Here is a 17,502-nt window from a genome sequence, read left to right as displayed (position 1 = left end):
CTTAGTTTCCTTACCTCTTCCGTGCAGTCTCCATGATATTGTGTTCTAACATTAGAATATGAGTATCCATGACACTGTCATGTATTACAGTAATGTTGCTGCTTTGATTGACAATAATTAATTGTCAATATATAAAGGATATACAGATGTAAAGCCAAGCAATGGTATTTGAAAGCACAGGCTACAATAACTACAGTGATATTTTGGGGATTTCTCTTTCTTTCCTTCAGGATCACTCTTCCTTAATATGTTATCATTAAATGTACAAGAGGAAAAACAGCAAAAGACACAAGGTAAAAAATATTGAAAAACAGAGAAAACAAATGAGAAAAAAATACAAATAAAGGGAAATAAGAACAAAACTAAGAATTAATTTGCAAAAGTAACTGACAATGTCTGAACTAAATAAATATTTAATATGTGAATGTTATGATTAATACCTATATGGTTTTTACGGTACTCCATGAAAATATGTGCCTGTGTGTGTGTGGGACGATCACATGGGTAATGTTTTGTGAGGTCTAGCACCTTCCAGTTTGTTGTCAATGTGTAAATCATAAGAAGCTACAGCTAGTTGATGAAGAAAATATTCTGTGAAATTATAGTAACATTCATTTTATGAGCAACCAATTCATCGCTTTTACACAATCAAAGACTTCTGCACAACACAGGTTAAGTTCATTATATAAAAAAAACTTTATTGCATTTCTGTACATATAAAAACAAAACACTTTCAAAGTGGAAAAATAGTAGCTTAACATTATTTACAAAATGTAACATAAATAGAAGTCTTTGGCATAAAATGTCTAGCTGTAAACGTATGTTTATAAACAGTAGAAACAGAGGCAAAATATATCATTTCAAAGTGCTAGTTAGCAGTTCTTTTATTCTACAGTAAGATCTTTGTATAACGCCCTGTCCCTGAAGTCTTCCCTTTTAAATAGATAGAAATAAAACTAAAAGCAACTGGAAAAAAATCATTATCAATCATGCAATTATTTCAGTCATAGCAACAACAACCCTCATCTTATGAATTGCATAGTTTTACATTAGAATCTGACTTGTTAAGTGAGTCCGGGAAGTATTGTCAAAATAAATGGCGATCCATTTCTCATGAGTACAAAAGTCATTTCCCACCATGGAGGGCAGATGGGATCTCGACCATAGGCAGGAGGCAAACAGGGCTTGGAGCAAGGAGAGATCATGTGGAAGGAAGGGCTGTTTGTGGGAAATGAGTTTCAACAGCTCAACTCATGCAAAATCAGTTTGAGCATGGAGGCAAGGAACAAATTGAGAACAGACAGGCTGAGAAAGTATGCTGGGCCTAAGACATAGAGAAAGTGAGTGAGAGATAGAGATGCCATTGCTTCAGAACACAATAATTAACTTACACTTTAGCATTGCACAAATTAGGTATTTCTTTCTCCAGCTGCCCCTTTCTCTCTTCTCTGAGGCTGGATAAACTCAGAAGACAGAGTGACAAGGAGGTCTGTAACACGTTATATGATGTACAAAACACCTTTTAATGTAAAATGTTAGTGAATAGCTGTTTCCCCCCTAAATCCAGCAAGTAACATAAGAGCATTACAATGTGAAAACCCCAAATGGCTCTATGGATGAAAGACTGACTGATATGGAGCCATAAATGCTACCAAAGTTGTGCTGTGGATTGACATCCAGCATGTCAATTGATAATCATTGGCCTCAAGTGTCCCCAGATCTGGAAGAGGAAAAATCAAGTCTGGATCTGTTCAATGGCTCCTGCAGGAAAGCAGGGTGTGTCAGATAGGATGGATTCACACTCGGAAGTGATTTTCCTGGACAAATAGGTTCAGCATTGAAGGGTTGCTGACATCTAGCATCAATTATTGTACTCCAGCATGAAGGATGAACAGGTTAAAACTGGAGAAAAAGAATACTTAATTAATGCCATGTAGAATTTCAGCAGATGGTTATATATTGAAGCCTGCAGTTCAGTGATTTTGAATTTGTTAAGGGAGTGAAGTAGCTATGTGAGATCTTCTGCTTTAAGATATACAGATAGGAAAGCCAAAGTGCAATAATTCTTAGTTAATGAGGATTTAAATGTAAGGAAGCAGTGGTAGAGCAGGGAAAAACACTGGCAGCATGACAAGCAAATATAATATATGGGAAATGATGGAGGGTAAGATTTTCTCAATGTTTCAAAATCAGAAACCTGTTTATAAAAAAAGCCCCATAATTTTATTAGAACTAGCATGTGACATAAATGTGCCATTTGTTATCAGCCACCTCCATAGATATAAAAGTAATACTGGAAAGAAGTGGCAAAATTAGTGAAGTTGACATTAGTTGTCTTTCAGATCTGAATGGTGATGCACAGTCAAATGGTAATATTAGGAAGAGTAGTGTACTCATAGGCTCAGAAATGTAACGATAATGTTGGGAAGGGTGACACTGAGAAGCTGAAAAGAGGTATTGAGGGGAGGTGGCATCAGAAACAGTTAGGAAGGTGATGAATTCATTGGAGAAGGACAGAGTACAATGGAAACTGAACCACAGTCAGAAACAGTTAGAAGAAGCACTTGGTGTCAAAATGGATTGTTTTTGTCAATAAGTGCTGCACAGTTTGTAATTATCTATCACATTTTTGTTATACAAGTGCCAGTGTGTACTATTCAGGGGAAGAATGATAAGGAGGTTATCAGGTCAGACAACCAACAGATTCAGATGCGACTAACAATAAACAACAATTGTGCAGTAAGAGTACACACAGTTATTGTATACACACTCCAGTAGCTTATTGCAATACATTGTATGAAATCAATTGTAAAAAAAAAAGTCAAAAAAGGCTCCATTACAATTGTTAACTCTGTAAAATTAGATAGCATGAGAGCTATACATGGACTGATATTCCAGAAACCCTCTGGCAGATATTTATCTGCACAAAAATACAGTATTTTGGAATGAAAGTAATACAATTATATTCGTGTCTTGTACTCGGCTTACTTTACTTCACAATTCACCTCATTCCACAAATAAAAAACACACGCACAACTATTCCAAAAACACAATCAAAAGTCCAATATGTTCCACTAAATTAGAAAAAACGTATTACTGCAGTGATCTAGGAAGAATCAATAAATTATTAACTTTCAAACCACAGGCATAATCAATTCCCATACTCAAAGTGGCATAGTACATTGATGCATCAACATATTGTACCACAAAATTGGATTTTTTAATACTTATGCTGAACCCCCAATCTTATTAATGATGCCAGGAAGAGGCATGCACTAGATTCCAGGAAGTTTCTTATACAGGAATAGAAAATCAGGCCATAATCCTTGGCCTACCTTCTATCAGTTGCTGGGAGTAAGGATTTTTCATCGTCTGTCCTTCTACTAGCTCTGAACCCACTTTGTAGATTGGTAATACAATGAGATTTCAAAAACATGCTTTTCACACTTGATAAAACACAAGGGTTGAAAATTTAATGGAGATGACAGAGGGCTAACCCTCAGAGCCCCATGTCACCTCCTTCTGCAAAGGCCAGCCAGGTTAAGGGCCAATCAGACAATTAGTTAGGCAGAGCCAGGTCTTCCTCAGATCCTTGTCAAGGATCCTTCCCATGGAAGTCCAGCTCACTGAGATTGGTCAGCAGCTATTCACTGTTCAGTAGTGAGACTTGGGAGCTGATAGCTGCTGCAGGGAATGTACTTAACCAAGGCTCAGGATTGCAGAGGAACCCAGACCACAAATGAATAGTGGCAGGAGAGAGATATGGGGGGACAAAAGGGTGGGGCTTAGCAGCGAGGTGGCTCTCAACAGGCCTCTCCTTCTGGATGCTGGGTTCTTCGATCAAGCACAGATTATCTTTGAACAAGAGATTCCCCCGGGAGCCTGCAAGCAACCCTGCCCATTGTTGGGTGAATATCCCTGCTGGCAGGCTGAGGCCCTTAACTGGGTATTAATCGCCCACTTAAGGGTCTCAACTGACAATGGGGCAAGAAGATGTCCATGAGCCTCTCCCACCCTCGTTTTAACGGAGGTGGAAGTGGGATGATGGCATGGTCTTCACTCCGATTAAATGCCTACCCTCCACCAAACTCACCACAAGGGAGGGCATTAAATTCCAGTTAGGTTGGCTGTTCTTTGAACATAGTGCTAATGTTATATTTAGAGGGTGTTGCTGGACTATCATGGTTTGGAATTCTGTATAAATATAGGATCACAATGCTTATCTCACACTATTCAGCTGGCTTAATATTGGCCCCATTAAAGTAGCTGAGTTGCCAGTTAAATTCCCAAATGACCTCAAAGATGTGTTCATACTCTTTGTGGCTAAACTAATTGCTATTGACGAGGTTTGTCAAAATAAAAATTTGCTAATCTCAGCAGCAATCTAATAGATCTGACCTTGACCTCAGGTGGCAGGCTGCTTCTTTACCTCTTCATTGATTTAGTTCTGTTGTAACTGTAACTATTCCCAGATAATCACAAATATTTATATCAACCAAAAGTGTTTTATGAGACAGTAGATAGAGTTGAAATGATTTGATTTTGTTGAGAAAGAACGGAAACTTTTTTCCACTGTCTTTCTGCTGACAGTAACAAATATGTCTGGTTATTTGCAACCCCAAATACTCTCGGGGTATTGTTTTGGTAGTAAAATCACAATTTTCAATCTTTGTAGGTGAAAATATTTATCAAAAACAAAAAGTAATATAAAGTTCTGGAAGAGTAACAAAAATCAAAATATAAAAGACTGCAAAATCTCATCAGGGAGCATCCCAACCGGCAATAACTCAGATGGAAGCTCTGATTAGACATAAAGGGGATATAACACTGATATTCTCTAGTGGATATAAGTACACAGTGGAACACTGGTTAGCACACAGGGCCAGGGACTGAGTTCAATTCTGACCTTGGATGACTGTGTGGAGTTTGCATGTTGTCCCCATGTCTGCGTGGGTATCCTCTGGGTGCTCTGGTTACCTACCCCAATCTGAAGCTGTGCAGGTTAGAGAGACTTGCCATGCCAAATTGCCCCTTAGTGTCCAAAGATGTGTAAAATATGGGGATTAGTGGGGTAAATGAGTGGGATTACGGGGATGGGGCCTGGGTGAGATGTTCTGTCAGAGAATCAGTGCAAACTTAATGGGCTGAATAGCCTCCTTCAGCACTGTAGGGATTCTGTGGAGCATTTGGAAAAACACTCCTTCCCAACCAAAGACATTGGAAATTCCCAGTGTAACACACATTTTTGTCATGCCTTGTTACGTGCAACAAAAATGATGTTGCATTTTGATAAAACTTCTGACTTTGCTTAATATGTAAACATGACTGAAATATTTGTTAAATAAGTAAGGCGGTGCTGCTTTAGAACTAGAATCCTCTGTTGCACTTGAGATTTCCATTCTTCTACACATTCGACCCAGACTCCTCAGAACTGGATTGCAAGATTATATTTAAAGTGAGACCCTTAATATCTTCGATTTTTAAGATCCCTTAATATATTTGAGAGGTTAACGCTAAACTTGGGATTCCAGAAATGTGGGTCAGTGTATTACATTATAATAGGTTAATGTGGTCATGTGAGAAGCAACATCTATCTGGCAAACTTCAAATTGCTATGTATGAGAGAATAGCTATGATATAATGAAAAGAATATTGCCCTCTTCCAGAACAGAAAGTAACCTTAAACAATTTCTTCAATGAGCAATGGATTTTTTCTGTTTCTTTGATTTATTAGTTCTCTTTCCAGGAACTCTCTAAGTCCTGATCATAATAGTTTATAGTGTCTTCAAAGCCAGACTGCACAGCACAAATTTGCCTGTAATTCAGTTATAACTGTAAAAAATCATGATTAAGTTTATGAAAAAGGAATAAAATTTTGGTAAGGGCAAATGAGTTTCCATATTGGAGTTACTGAGGAAGCATTGATACATAAAACAGAGTTTGGACTTGCAAGTAAGTTTGAGCATGGTCCAGTGAATCTAAATTTATTCTTGAGGATTGAAACTCAAAACGATAATTGTTACTTTTGTAAAAATACTCCAAGTTGCATTTTATCAGCCTTGACCAACAATGTTATTAATGTTCACAGACCTTATCCATCTGAATGGTGAAAGGTCCATTTAAATAATGTAGCAAATTACTCTTCTGACTCAGTGTATTACAACCTTCAGAACTTGAATTGAATCGCCGTTCCCTGTGATGCCTTTGATGGTGGTGGGGGATATTTAATTAAGTGGGAAGATAGTGGGTGAAGACTCTGCTGCTTCCTACCTTCATCCTGAATAAGTCCATGGTGGAAAGGTCTTCAGTTTTTCCACCCTGCTACCAACTAATGGCCGTTTAAGGGACTCACTTCAACGCCGCTGCCATTAACCCCGTGACAGGCAGAGAGCTCATCAGGCAGGGATGACAAAAAAAACCCATGTGGGGTGCTTGCTGGCTTCTAGCTGTGACCCCTCATTCAAAAGCACTGAGTGTCTAATTGAAGGTTCCAGCGTTGGGCAAAGGGCTCATTGTCCCTGCTGATGGTTCCTTTACCTATGACCCTCCAGCCTCAGAGACCCACCCTGCCATCACTCACTGGTGACCCAGTGATGATACCAGGCCTCAGATGGTAGCAGTCATTGTCTCTCTGGTGGCACTGCCGTTCAATAACGCTGCCAACCTCTTCCACTCCTGGGTCCTAGATTACTGGAAAGGCCAGCTGCTGTCCACTTAAGGACTGAGACAACGTGAGGCTTCCGCCAGCTTTCCAAGTGGATTCAAACTAAAAAGCAAAATACCCCTTTAACAAAGAAAATAGGTTTAACTTAAATCATATTTGTTGCAAGTTGGTTCTACCTTCAGTAGTCTTGAATGAAACAAAAAAATTAATGGGAGCAAGTTTTCATACATTCCATATTATTCTACAACAGCATCTTTCAATAAAACAACAAAACTTCATTCATGGCTCATTCTTTCAGATGTTAGCTGCAACTTTGCTGTATGGCTCTTAAATAGAACAGCAGAGGACTGCAATGAAATGGCATTACAGTCAGTGCCCTTATTGCTGCAATTGTCACTGAGTAATACAGTTATCACCCATATCCTGAGCATATCGATCTGATATTATGGTCCTTAATTCATCAATATCTTTCCTTAATTGGCAGACATCAGTTAATTGCTTTGAAAGTGTTTCTCCAATCTGGTAATTCTCTCCTTCATCGCCTGAACAGGGCAGAGCTGTTAATGAATCAGAGAAAATGTTAGTTACTATAGACATCTTGTCACAAGGGATAGATTTTCTTGTGTGTGCTATTTTTGTCAAATGGTAACTATGTATGTAATTGTTATTTGCCACATTGTATTCCTAATTTGTTGTTGAGCAGTGAACAGAGGAAAATATAGCTTTGAGCAAAGGTTTAATGTATTTGCCAAAAGAACCAGGCAAGAGGAGGCAAAAAAAATTTTGTAGTCAGTTGTTAGGATTTGGAATGCACAGCCTGCTGCAAGGATGGTGGATGCCGATTCCATAGCAACAAAAGCACCATCTACTGTATAAATGTCACATTTTTCTTTACTATAGTGCTATTGCTTGTAGGCAATGTTACAGTCTGCCTATTAGTGTCTGAGTTATGGATCAGAAGGAATTCAATAGCTCAGTTCATCCTTTGTAGCAGCAAAACAAAGAGGGCCTTTATCTCATCAGTGTGCAATAGAATCTCACCAAATCTCAGTGGTGAAAGATGAAATGCTAACTAATAACTGAATAAAATCATCAAAAGTGAAACTGAGGAAAATTGAAAATACATTCGCTCTACAATGACTCTATAAGCAGATAGAGCTGATTGGGTGACTATTCTCACATAATAGTGTATTGGAATAGGTCTGATGCATTCAAATTACATGGATTAAGCCACCACCATGATCCCATCAGGTTTGCAACACTTGGAAGGCACCTAACTTTGAATTTGGAGACTCCTCCCACCTCTAAGAGGATAAGAGAATGGGAAGCTTTCTGGGTGATGATTCTGAACAGCTGCTGGGAAGCCCTGAAGCTAGTAACCATTGCAGATCTATCTTACTGCCCCTGAGTTAGCTCATCTCACAGACAATCCTTTATAGCAACAACATAGAGAGGACTTTTATCTCATCAGTGTGCACTGAAATTGTACCATGTCCCAGAGATGAAATTTAGATCCTAAAAGCAAGCTTGCCTCCTGGGGCCCATCAGAACCTTCAGACACATGCTGGGGTAGTCCTGACAACCACTCCCTCCCTATTCCTTTTTAGTGCATAATAGTTGCATAATTTTTATCTCTTCCAACTTTGACTAAGCATTATAATTGGCAGATAAATGCCAATATAGACAAGTATGAGGTGCAACATTTTAGTAGAAGAATAGGAAGGCTTATTGGAGGATGGGCCTAAATGTAAAGAAGCAAAGGGATCTTAGAATACACAAATTGTTAAAAGTAACACAGGATATGAAGACATAAAGCAAACAATGCACTGTAGTTCGTTTCTAAAGGAAGAGAAATGAAAAGCGGAGAAACTGTGTTAAACCAGTGCACAACCTTGGTTCAGTCATACCTAGAGTATTGTACACAGTTCTGGACTTGATATTATAAAAAGGATAGAGACAGAGAAAGAAACAATACTGATGAACAAAGATAGCAGAACTGAGAGGTTGTACAGGCTGGTATGAGATTCTGATTGGCATCTTTAAAATCATGAAGGAGTTTGTTGACATGTAGGTGTTCAGAGAAGTTTCCATTTATGTGTAAAACCAGAAGTAATGTATTTTTTAAAATTCATTTATGGGATATGTGCATTGCAGGCTTGGCCAGCATTATTGCCTATCCCTAGTTTCCCTTCAGAAGGTGGTGGGAGCTGCCTTCTTGAAGTGCTGAAGTCAGGTGTAGGTATAACCACGCTGCTGTTAGGGAGGGAATTCCAAGATTTTGACCCAGCGGCAGTGAAGTAACGGCGATATATTTCCAAGTCAGAATAGTTAGTGTCTTGGAAGGGAACTTCCAGGTGGTGGTGTTCCCAGCTTTCTGCAGCTCTTGACTTTCTAGATGATAGTGGTCATGGATTTGGTAGGTGTTGCGTTAGGAACCTCGGTAAGTTCCCATAGTGCATCTTGTAGATGGTACACAAAGCTGCCACTGTTAATTGGTGGTGAGGGTTTGAATGTTTGTGGAAGGGATAGCAATCCAGTGGGCTGCCTTGCCCTGGATCGTGTCAAGCTTCTTGAGTATTGTTGGAGCTGCATTCATCCAGACAAATGGAGGGCATTTCATTACACTCCTGACTTATATTAAGTAAATGGTGAACAGGCTTTGAGGAGTCAGGAGGTGAATTACTCATTGCAAGATTTCTATCTAGTCTTTGACCTGTTCTGGTAGCCACAATATTTATATGGCTGGTCCAGTTCATTTCCTTGTCAATGGTAATCCTGAGGTTGTTGATAGTGGAGGGTTTGGCGATGGTAAAGCCACTGAATGTCAAATGATGATGGTTAGATGCTTTCTGATTGAAGATAGTCATTGCCTGGCACTTGTGTGGTGCAAATGTTACTTGCCATTTGTCTTAACTTTTAACATAGTCACTAATAAATCTGCTAGGGTATTCAGCAGAAATGTCTTTACCCAGATAGTATTAGAATGTGAAACTTGCTGTCATAAGGAGTAGCAGAGTTGAATTACATGGATGCATCTAAGGGAAAGCAACATGAGGAAGAAAGGAATATATGACTGTGCTAAACAGATTATGCTAATCACGTTAGTTGGGAAGAAGCTCACATGCAGCATAAGCACTAGTATGGACAAGTTGGGCAAAATGGCTGTAAATGTTTGGCTGTAAATTCTGTATAGTTCCATATAACTTTGGCTGCTTTTTGCCACGACTCTGAGTTATTCCAGGAAATGTGTGTGAAATGGCAAAGGACTCTGATAACAGTCCTCAACTTTTTCCTTCCTGTGCTTTGGATTCCTGAAATAGGCCTACCTGGGGCACATTTAATTACAAATAATAATAGAAAATCAAAGTATGATACAAAATAGACTTCACGTGGTAACTGAATTATGCAAACCTGGTCTATCTTTTGCCCTCTAATCTTGAATCTCCTAAAAACTACCCTCCGTCTGCAAACCTACAGGAAGTCAACAAGTTCAAAAGCACACTTACATTGTATCCCAAGTAACAAAGAAAGGTTTGGCTCCTTGCCCTGCTCCCTCTGAGTAAGAATATTGCACAGTGCGCGCAGTTCATGTAGACAGCAAGACATTTCTTTCAGTAGCTTTTGGATGGCTGGTGTTTCTTCTGCTGAGCATTGCTTGGGCTCTTCAGTTTCCTGCGGTTGTTCATCGAAGGTTGAATTTTCTGACACTCTTTGGTTCTTTGATGAAAACTTCAAAGACATGAAAAAATGTTATATAAAGTATCATAGAAAGGAAGTTATTGGATCAGTTGTACACGTGTTGCTGCTCGCTCTTCAATTGGAGCTGTCTACCTTTCTTTTTTTATTCCTTCAAAGGATGTAAGTATTTCTGGCTAGCCTACCATTTATTGCCCATCCTTTATTGCCCTTGGGGAGATGGTGGTTAGCTGCCTTCTTGCATCCCACCAGTATATGTGGTCTAGGTACATCCCACAGCGTTGTTAAGAACATTTTGATCCAGCGACAGTGAAGGAATGGTGATATATTTCCAAGTCAGGATGGTAAGTGACTTTGAGGAGAACTTTCAGATTGTGGTATTTCCATGTGTCTGCTAACCTTATTTTCCTAAGTGGTAAAGGATGTGAGTTTGGAAGATACGGTAAGGTGAGTTGCCATGATGCACCTTGTGTAAAGTACACACTGCATCCACTGTGGTAGTGGAGTGAATGTTTAAGATGGTGGATGTTGTGCCAATCAAGCAGGCTGCTTTGTTTTGGATAGTGTCAAGCTTCTTGAGTGCTTTTGGAGCTGTGCCCCTTCAGGCAAATGGAGAGTATTGCATTACACTCCTGTTGTGCCTTGCAAATGGTGGACAAGCTTTAAGGAGTCAGGAGAAAAGTTATTCACTTCAGGATTCCCAGTCTGATACCCCTTATAGACATACATTGGGTGGAGGGGGACTTTTAATCAGGAGGGAGGGTGGCAGGTTGGGAGCCCACTGTCTTCCTATCTTTACTCCAATTAATCGTAGAATCCCTACAGTTCAGAAAAGGGCCAGTTGGCCTATCAAACCTGTACTGATGACAATAACCCCACCCAGGCCCTATCTCTGTAACCCCATGTATTTACCTTGCTAATACCCATGAAAATAAGGGGCAATTTAGCATGGCCAGTTCACCTAACCTGCAAATCTTTGGAGTGTTTGAGGAAACCAGAGCATCTGGAGGACACCCATGCAGATACAGGGATAACATGCAAACTTCTCATAGATAGTCACCTGAAACAGGTATTGAACTGGGGTCTCTGGCACTGTGAGGCAGCAATGCCACCTTAAGTGCAGGCAGGAAGACCCATTAATGACCCTTGTTCCTTCTACAAATTGGGTCTTTATGTGGACAACTTATCTTGCCACCATTGTTATTAACCATATAGCCTTGCAAATAGGGGAGCAAACAAGCAAACAATGGCATTTTTGTTCGGAGGCTCCCGGCGGGGTGGTCTCTTGTTCAAAGGCACTCAGTGCTCATTGAGGGAACCAACACTGGAACGTGGAGGAAGGATGCTGAAAAGTCACCCTCCTGTTCTCACAGCTGAGCCTCCTTTCCATCTTTCCCACGACCACTTTCTTGCCATCACCTGTGCTTGGGTCTGTTCTCTGCGATCTGAAGCCTCAGGTGGGTATACAATCACCACCTCTGGCACTGCCGTGTACAGAAGAGCTGCTGGCCCCTAACAGGGATGTCACTCTCAATGGGCAGGACTTCTATCCTGATGTCCTTAATTCTGAGAAGGCCTGCCACTGGCCTGTCAAGTGGCACAAGATATAGTGGGTTTTCCTGAAAAAAGGCAACACGGGGTCCTTCTTGCTTTCTAGTCAATGGCCAAGACCCACCCCCACCCCATCCCTTCCACAAGATTCTATCCATAATTTATGTGGCTGGTCCAGTTACCTTCTGTTTTCCATATGATTTTATATTCTTTGTTTTTAAACGCTTATGAATTTAAACGATGCTATAACCTTGGCCTCAATAGCTACTTTTCATAAAAAATGTTTCAATAATCCTGGCCCCAAAATTCCTTGGAATTTCAGCAAACTGGAGATGTTGGGATCTCTGAATTCCAACCACAAAGGCAGGCAGACAGGTGGGCAAGCCTTTGGTTTAATATTTCATTTGACAGCACCTGTGACAGTGTCGCATTCCCTCAATACTGCACTGCAGTATCAGCCAAGATTTTGGTGTTCAAATCGTGGAAATGGGGCTCATTCCAACAATCTTCTGACTCACAGGCTGGAGTGCTACAAATGAGCCATGACTGGCCATCCTCCCTGAGGTGCAATGTGTGAAACTGAGTGCAGGGTTGCAACTGGCGCCTGACCAAGGCAACAAGGCATAATTTCCTCCCCTTTGTATCTTAACTCCTTTGAAACAAAGATCAAGGATCATTCAGGCCTTTTGATTACTGAGTCATGATTCCAAAGTGAAAGCTGGCCTGACAAATCCTAACTTTTATTTTTGTTTTAGACACAGTGGTGGTAAGTTACTGAACATGTTCACAGGAGTCTACTAATGAACTTTTAACACACAGGGTAGGATTTTCTGGTCATGCTCACCTAAAACCTGAAAATCCCACCCAAGGTCAATGGACCTTTGCATGGTCCTGTCCCACCTGTTACGATTCCCTGGCAGGCGGGATGGGAAAATTCCACCCAAAGTATAAAACATTTATTAACCAAGAGAAATGAACTATATTACTTACAGAAGCCAAAAACATTGGAAAGATCTCAATACAAACACAAAAAAAATTCAAATTTCACTCTTCCTTCATCCCAGCTGTATCTACACAGACACAAACAAGTTCCTGGGAAATGTAATTTGTCATACTCACTAGATACACTTCCTTTTTTTTGCTACTCTCTATCACGTGCCTGCTAATCAATTACTAGCTCATATCATGAGCACTCGGAGGTCTTGTGATGCAGTGGACTGCCTCTGAGCCAGATGCTCTGGGTTCAAGTCCCACCCAGGACTTGACGGCCAAGGAAAGTATATTCATAATGTAGTCAGACAGGTTGAGTGTCAACCTGCAAATCCTTCTGGCAGATATAAAAATGGAAGAGTCTCCTGGTCAACCACATTCAACGTGGATTTGTGCCCCTCCATCTATAAGTCCCTGGGGACAGACTAATGACCTGTTCCAGGAATTACTAGCTATAGAAACAGACAAAAGTCTGCCTTAGTGCACCAGTAGGTGTAGGGAGAGAATTGGAATGGCATCATAAGCACCTACTTTCATTCTCAAATATATGATAGCCCCTCTGTCCATTGCCATGTAATCTTTAACTAGTTCCTCTCCACTATATCTGAGGCTGTATAAGGTTCTGGTCAGATCCATTTGGAGTATTGTGAGCAGTTTTTGGCTCTCTATCTAAGGAAGGATGTGCTTGCCTTCAAAAGAGTCCAAAGAAAGTTCACAAAAATGATCCCTGGAATAAAGAGCTTGTCGTATGATGAACGGTTGAGGACTCTGGATCTGTACTTGTTGGAATTTAGAAGGATGAGGGGGGATCTTATTGAAGCGTACAGCATATTGTGAGACCTGCATAGAATGGATATGGAGAGTAGGAAAAACTAGAACCAGAGGGCTCAACCTCAGGCTAAAGGGATGATCCTTTAAAACAGAGCTGAGGAGGAATTTCTTCAGCCAGAGAGTAGTGAATCTGTGGAACTCTTTGTTGCAGAAAGCTGTGGAGGCCAGGTCATTGAATGTCTTTAAGACAGAGATGGATAGACTCTTAATTAACAAGGGGATCAGGGGTTATGAGCAAAAGGCAGGAGAATGGGGATGAGAAAAGTATCAGCCATGATTGAATGCGTCAATTAGGCTGGGTGGCCTAATTCTGTTCCTATGTCTTACGGTCTTATTTGATTTGTTCTTTGAATTATTACATGCCAACTAATGTTCATTCTATTTCAGGTGATAGTCATTCTTCTTTCATAATCTCTTACATTTTTTTAATTTCACTTCTACCCCTTCTGTATTTCCCATTTTTGTATTATCTCCCTTCATTTATCATATTCTGTTTGGGATCACGTTATTGCATTAACCTTTTTTATTTATCAATGAAACTGAGGCTTTACTTAAAAGTAAAATATATTTAACTTGCATCATATTAGTCCCACTCTCCGGTCTGAACCCTCCCCACCTCCTTTGGTCAGACACCCACCCCCCCCACCTTCCTTTGGTCCTGACCCGACACCTCTCCCTCTACCCTCACCCCCTCCTCTCCTCAAGGTCTCCCATTGTTTGTCTGCTTTGAAACTTACATTCTTCTTTTAAATTGCCCCTTTAAGCATCTCCTATAAGGCAGTTAGTGCTTTACAAAGATGTTCCTTTGTTTCCTGCACTGCAATTACTCCTTGTCGATGCAGTTAGGGTGCACTTCAATGCTCCTCTCTCACCAAGCCTGAGTGAGGGAGGTTGGGCAAGGTGGGGATTTTGCAATCTCAACGTGGGTAAATTCATCAAGAGTGGCAATCTGTTGGAGACTGTTTCTCTGAGGAAGTTACAGGTCTAAATGTCTTAGGATCTGAAATTAAGAATCTACTGATGACCATGAAACCATTGTCGATTTTCAGAAAAATCCATCTGGTTCACTAATGTCCTTTAGGGAAGGAACTGTGTCATTCTTATCTGATCTGGCCTACATGTTATTCCAGAGCCACAGCAATGTGGTTGACTCTCAACTGCCCTTGGGCAACTAGGGATGGGCAATTAATGTTGGCCAGGCAGCTGCACCCATGTCCCACAATTGAATTTAAAAAAAACTCACTATCACTAAGCTGCAAATCTATCCTCACTATTGCATGTAGGCCCCATTCATATTTAATTATCTCCCACAGCTGCCAATCTAATCATCTATTCTAAACCCTGCTTTATCAATTACTTTCATGTACAAAACTGTTAATAACCTTCAATATATTGATCTTCAGGCTCCATGAAATCTTTACTGTACCAAAGCCTAGGAGGAATAAAATATTTGCTGAATACAAAAGGTCCAATAACACAGTCCTGACAAACATTAGTCCTTCTTACTGAATTTAATTCACTTGACTCGCAATTGCCAGAAATATTTTAGTTAAAATTAGGACCATTTGTCTTTATATTTTGTTTGTCCATTGATGCTGGGGGATTTGTAGGTGACCCCTCCTGATTAATACCCTGTGAATGCCATTCTAATTAATTTAAGTATCTGATGTTCAACTTTGGTTAGGTTGTAAATCTATACTCACCAACACCACATGGTGCAGGCCCCATGAAGCAATACAGTTGCTTGTGGTATTATACTAAAGAGATAGCAATTGAATAAATGTTATCTGCTTTTTCAATAGTTAATCAAAATGAAAGGAATATATATATTCACAGCTGGCCTGACTAGTCTATTGCTCCCTTCACAGTGAGTAATGTGTCAGCAAAGTTTGTTGTCATCTAATTTTACTGCTGAAGGAAGAATGGGTATAGCAGGGGTGTTTCGATTGTTATTACATTTTGGAAACCATAAAGCTAATTCGACCCTATTTAATAATATTCTAATCTCCACATGCTCATGGACTACGATTGTCAGGAACATCTTTGTCTTGAATCTGACATCTATATTCTGCTGTTTCCATTTTTGTTTTTATTTAGAATCTGCTGCAGGCAAGATGGGCCAAATGACCTCTTTCTGTGCCGTAACAATTCTGTGATTCTCAGTCCACTGCATTTGAATACTTTGTGGATGCCTTGCTAAATCTATTAAGAACATAAGAACTAGGAGCAGGAGTAGGCCATTTGGCCCCTTGAGCCTGCTTCACCATTCAAAAAGATCATGGCTGATCATCTTTAGACTCAGCTCCACTTGCCTGCCCACTCACCATAACCCTTACTTCCTTTACTGTTCAAAAAATTATCTATCCTTGCCTTAAAAGCATTCACTGAGGTAACTCCTCGAATTGCGGAATTTTGCATATTACTAATTTTAATCACTCCACCATAGATGGCCATGTTTTCAGTTGCCTTGACTCTAAGCTGTGGAATTTCCTTTCTAACCCCTCTTTCTCGTTTTTAAGGTCTTCCTTAAAACTAATTGCTTTGATCAAGCTTTTTGGTCTTAATATCTCCTTCTGTGGTTCAAATGTCAAAAATGTGTTATTGGTAACACTTGTTGAAGACCTTGGGATGTTTTGTTGGGTTAAAGGTGTTATATGAATGCAATGTGTTGTTTGAATTTTACAATCACTACCATTAGGCAAATCAAACATGCAGCAGAGATATTGCAATGTGTCCACTCACTTCTTCCATGAGTTCCTTCAGTAGCTGCAGATTCCTCTGTGTCTCTCCAAGCTCCTTCCGGAAAGTTTGTGAAGCAGACTTTTCTTGTGTCAACTTTTCCTCTAATGTCTTCAAAATATATCACAGCAGTTGGTGAACATCTCATCAAAAAACTGCACTGCTATAACTAATCAGGCATGACAATAGACAGATGTTTACATTCAAATAAGTACACCAATCTCATGATCGTAGAATTTCTACAGGTGTAGAAAAAGGCCATTTGGCCTATCATGTCTGCACCAGCTCTCCAACAGAGCATCATACCCAGGCCTTATGCCCATAACCCCATGTATTTACCCCACTCTACTCCCTAACCTACACGTTCTGGAACATACTAAGGGGCAATCTGCCATGGCTAATCCACCTAATCAGCACACCTTTGGACTGTGGGAGGAAACCGAAGCACCCAGAGGAAACCCACGCAGACAGAGGGAAAATGTGCAAACTCCACAGTCACCTAAAGCTGGAATTGAACCCGGATTCCTGGCACTGTGAGACAGCAGTGCTTACCACCATACTACTGTGTTACCCCTAGAATGAGTAATTTACTCAGATTACAAAATGGAAATTTATGAAAAGTTCACTCAACTCATTCAGGCAGTATTGAGCTGAGCTCTATTGACAATGACAAGGTTATTCCCTAGTATCTCCTGAGTTATCTGATCTGAGTTGGGAAGTGGAGAGAGTGCTCACTTGTACTTGAAAGTTGAGGTCTTATAACAGATGTAGTGAGTTCCTTGTTTGCCGATGAAACAAACTAATCTTTTTGTACAAAAGCTGGATGCCTTGTGATTCTAAATAAACCTTTTGGATTTTAGCTTGGTGCCCAACCCAGTTCAATGCTGGCATCTCCACATCATGGGATCCATGCTGACTGTAGTTTACTAGCTTAATGTTACACAGATATTCCCCAATCACTCATAAGAACATAAGAACATAAGAAATAGGAGCAGGAGTAGGCCATCTGGCCCTTCGAGCCTGCCCCGCCA

At 40.3% G+C, this 17,502-nt stretch overlaps 1 protein-coding gene across 1 annotated transcript in view; it reads right to left on the bottom strand.

Annotated features, from left to right (window-relative positions):
- Positions 1-672: 672 nt before the first annotated feature.
- cep85l (centrosomal protein 85L) overlaps positions 673-17,502 on the bottom strand; it is a 213,312-nt gene continuing 196,482 nt past the window's right edge. The window contains exons 11-13 of the mRNA XM_080192557.1: positions 16,475-16,582; positions 10,171-10,393; positions 673-7,221 (exon numbers count right to left, since the gene is read on the bottom strand). Of these exons, the coding sequence (XP_080048683.1) occupies positions 7,058-7,221; positions 10,171-10,393; positions 16,475-16,582 (495 nt within the window). The 3' untranslated portion in view covers positions 673-7,057. The remainder of the gene's footprint in view (positions 7,222-10,170; positions 10,394-16,474; positions 16,583-17,502) is intronic.

This window comes from Carcharhinus amblyrhynchos, chromosome 7, assembly GCF_965287045.1.
Source record: "Carcharhinus amblyrhynchos chromosome 7, sCarAmb.v2.hapA, whole genome shotgun sequence".
Taxonomy (NCBI): domain Eukaryota; kingdom Metazoa; phylum Chordata; class Chondrichthyes; order Carcharhiniformes; family Carcharhinidae; genus Carcharhinus; species Carcharhinus amblyrhynchos.
This window is presented reverse-complemented; position numbering and strand designations above follow the sequence as displayed.